This window comes from Formica exsecta, unplaced genomic scaffold (genome assembly GCF_003651465.1).
Source record: "Formica exsecta isolate Colony F162 unplaced genomic scaffold, ASM365146v1 scaffold1046, whole genome shotgun sequence".
NCBI lineage: Eukaryota > Metazoa > Arthropoda > Insecta > Hymenoptera > Formicidae > Formica > Formica exsecta.
In genome coordinates this window covers 1-2,919 of record NW_021848387.1, presented here as the reverse complement: position 1 = coordinate 2,919, position 2,919 = coordinate 1, and the positions used below count along the sequence as shown (strand labels likewise).

Below are 2,919 nucleotides of genomic sequence, written 5' to 3'. Positions count from 1 at the left end.
TGTATTTGCCGATTTCCAATGTTAAGAAATTATATGAATTTAATAAAAGACTTTGTGAAGATTCTACTACTCGATTGCAATATGTAAGTATTGTTTATTAATTAAAACATTAAAGTTAAATGTAAATATCTTTTTAAATTACAAGACATGCAACATGATAAAAATATCTAAAACAAAAATATAAAAAAATTGTATACTTTTCCATAAAAAAAACAAAAAACGATTATCTTGAAATGAAGAGAACATATTCTATATTCTACATATATTCTATATATTCTACATATATTCTATAAACAAAGATATAACATTTTTTTCAAAGATTTTACAAAATTCTGTCTCTTTTCACAATTTTTCTATTTTTTTTTTTTTCATGTGGACTTTTTTATATTTGAAAACATGTATACAAACGTAACAGTTCTTAACAATTCTGCAAATTCGTTATTTTACGTGTAAAACGTTCTTTAATTTTGTACAAGCAACAGTAATAGTGTATGGTAAAAGTATTAACAGTAAAACTAATGTTAGAAATTAAAATTTTATTGTTTTAAATGCTGTTGTTTTTGTACTATTTTAAAAATCAATTAGGATTTTATGTCATAATATAAGAATATTGCTTTGGAAAAATTTGGTACCAAAACGTACTAAAATTTGAAATGGAAGAATCTAATATAATAAAAATAATTTCTAAGGAAATGCTGATTACTAACTTTTAGTGATTCTTATTTATAAATGTGCCAGTTTAATAGTAGTAAATATAGTAGTAAAGAACATATTTAAAAATTATCGATACTACCAAGATAATAATAATAAATTGCAACACAAGCATATTTTATATTTTTTACAGCAAGGAATGATTCGGACAATAGGAGGTATAACCCCACATAAACATGTACGAAACGCTATGCGTTTAACGATAGCTGATACGTTAGCTTACCAAATGACTTGGACTAATAAAAAAAATAAGATTGAAACTCAGAGCATGAAACTCACTAATCTCATTATTGGTATATGATTCATTTCCTATTTCTTTTTCTGGAAACATGTCAAAATTAAAATAATTTTTTGTTTACACTCCATTTTTACAATAACAATTTTCTAAAATTATTCAATCTGCGCTACCTTGTCGTCGTCGTAGATCGCGTAGGTTCGTCCCGTGTGCGTGTTTATCGCAGCGTTAATCTTAACGTTTCGGGGAAGTCCGATATCGTGGAGATATCTCGGCCAACCCGATTTTAGCTTAAGGCTGAGATATTCCGCGAGGTAGATCGAATCGTCCGCGAATAGCGCGAAATCGCCCGAGGGTCTTCGATACGCGGCGGATAGGCGCGTGAAATTCGCCGGGAGAAACGTCGCGTAATCCGTGAGCGTCATGGGCCTACCGTAGCGTCTCTCGGTCACGTTGATCGACCATACATTGCGGCGATTAGCTATGTACAATCGGTGATTCATTATCAGCGCGGCGTCCACGCGCCGCAAAGCGCAGAGATCCGCGCGCGCGGGGTCGATTGACGCGGCGCTCGTCGTAGCGGGCGCCGCGATGGACGCGGGAGTCGCCGTCGGATAGTTTCCGTCGTCGTGAGACCCGTACAGATTCTGTATAGCGAGAATATTCTCTATTCTCAGCTTAACCGGAATATGATTCTCGATGTCGGGTATATACGGGAACATTATCGAGTCGTTGCGCATGCTGTGTTGTAGACCCAAAGCGTGGCCGATCTCGTGCGTCAGCGTTTGCAACAAATGATCCGTGTTGGGAGGATTTTTATTTAGATACACGTGCCACGGTTACCGAATCGTCAACGTGTACCTCCGACGCGAAATCGGTCGCTCCCGAGGGAAAGAACGTGTGAGCTAGGGCTCCCCCTGGACCGTCGAAGATCGCCGGGCAAACGCCGATATTCCGGCGATTCACGTAAGTGTGTGCGCCCGTTCGATACGATATTAGTATATCGGGTCGTAGCGGGTCGCGCGCGAAGGTTAGCGACGAATTCACCGCCCATAACGCGAACGCCGTTTCGGCCGTTCGCGAGAGTTCCTCGCTAGCTACCTGAAAGTTCCACGTGAGACGCGTTTTCGGCCATTTTCGCGCGATCGGGCTATACGCGCGATCGGGAATGTCCGCGAAACCGCATCGCGATTTGCGCATAAGGCTGAGCGTAACGGCGTCTAACGCGCCGTTTCCCGATAATTGATAGTATTCCTGAAACAGCGACAACGCGCGACGCAGAGATGTCGCGCTATCGGACGACAGCGATTCTCCGTCGTCCTTTAGAAAACCGTACGCGCGCAGGGAGCGGAGCGCCTCAGCCTTCTCCGAGTCGACGGGCGCGGCGGCCGTCGCGGCGACGACCGTCGTCTCTAGGACGAGAAGAACCGTCCTCGCGTTAGTCATTGCGCGGAGCGGGGAAAAACGCGGGAAACTATCGAGTTAGTCATCGCGCGGAGCGGGGAAAGACGCGGGAAACTATCGAGAGACGCCGGGCGCGATTGATTCGCGCGTTCGGCGAGACGCCTATTTTTATCATCGGCGAATTCGACGCGGGTGGGGGGAGGGGGAAATGCGTCGACGATTCGTTCGAGGAAGAGTCGCAACCCGCCTCGATTAGAGGGACGCGCCCTTTCGACGAGCGTCCGGGACGCGCATTATCTAGCGGACGCTCGAGTTCCTCTCGCGGTTTTACTTTTTTATTATTTCTACTTTTATTATTCGTTTATCCTCTAAGAAGGACACTCGACGAGCGATTAGAGAAACGTACCCCTTCCGGTGACGATAAACATTCGAGTATCCGGGATGCGTGTTATTTAGCGGGCACTCGAGTCCCTCTTATCGCATTATTCTTTGTTATTTTCCTCTATAATCTATTTTTATTGCTCGTTTATCTCCGCTCGTACCGCGGCATCCACGCGTCGATCCTTATA

At 43.2% G+C, this 2,919-nt stretch overlaps 1 protein-coding gene across 1 annotated transcript; it reads right to left on the bottom strand.

The window, feature by feature from the left end:
• Window positions 1–1,101: 1,101 nt before the first annotated feature.
• Window positions 1,102–1,686, bottom strand: LOC115233292 (stromelysin-1-like). The gene has a single exon (XM_029803614.1). The coding sequence runs from the start codon at window positions 1,684–1,686 to the stop codon at window positions 1,102–1,104; it is 585 nt and encodes a 194-aa protein (XP_029659474.1).
• Window positions 1,687–2,919: the final 1,233 nt, after the last annotated feature.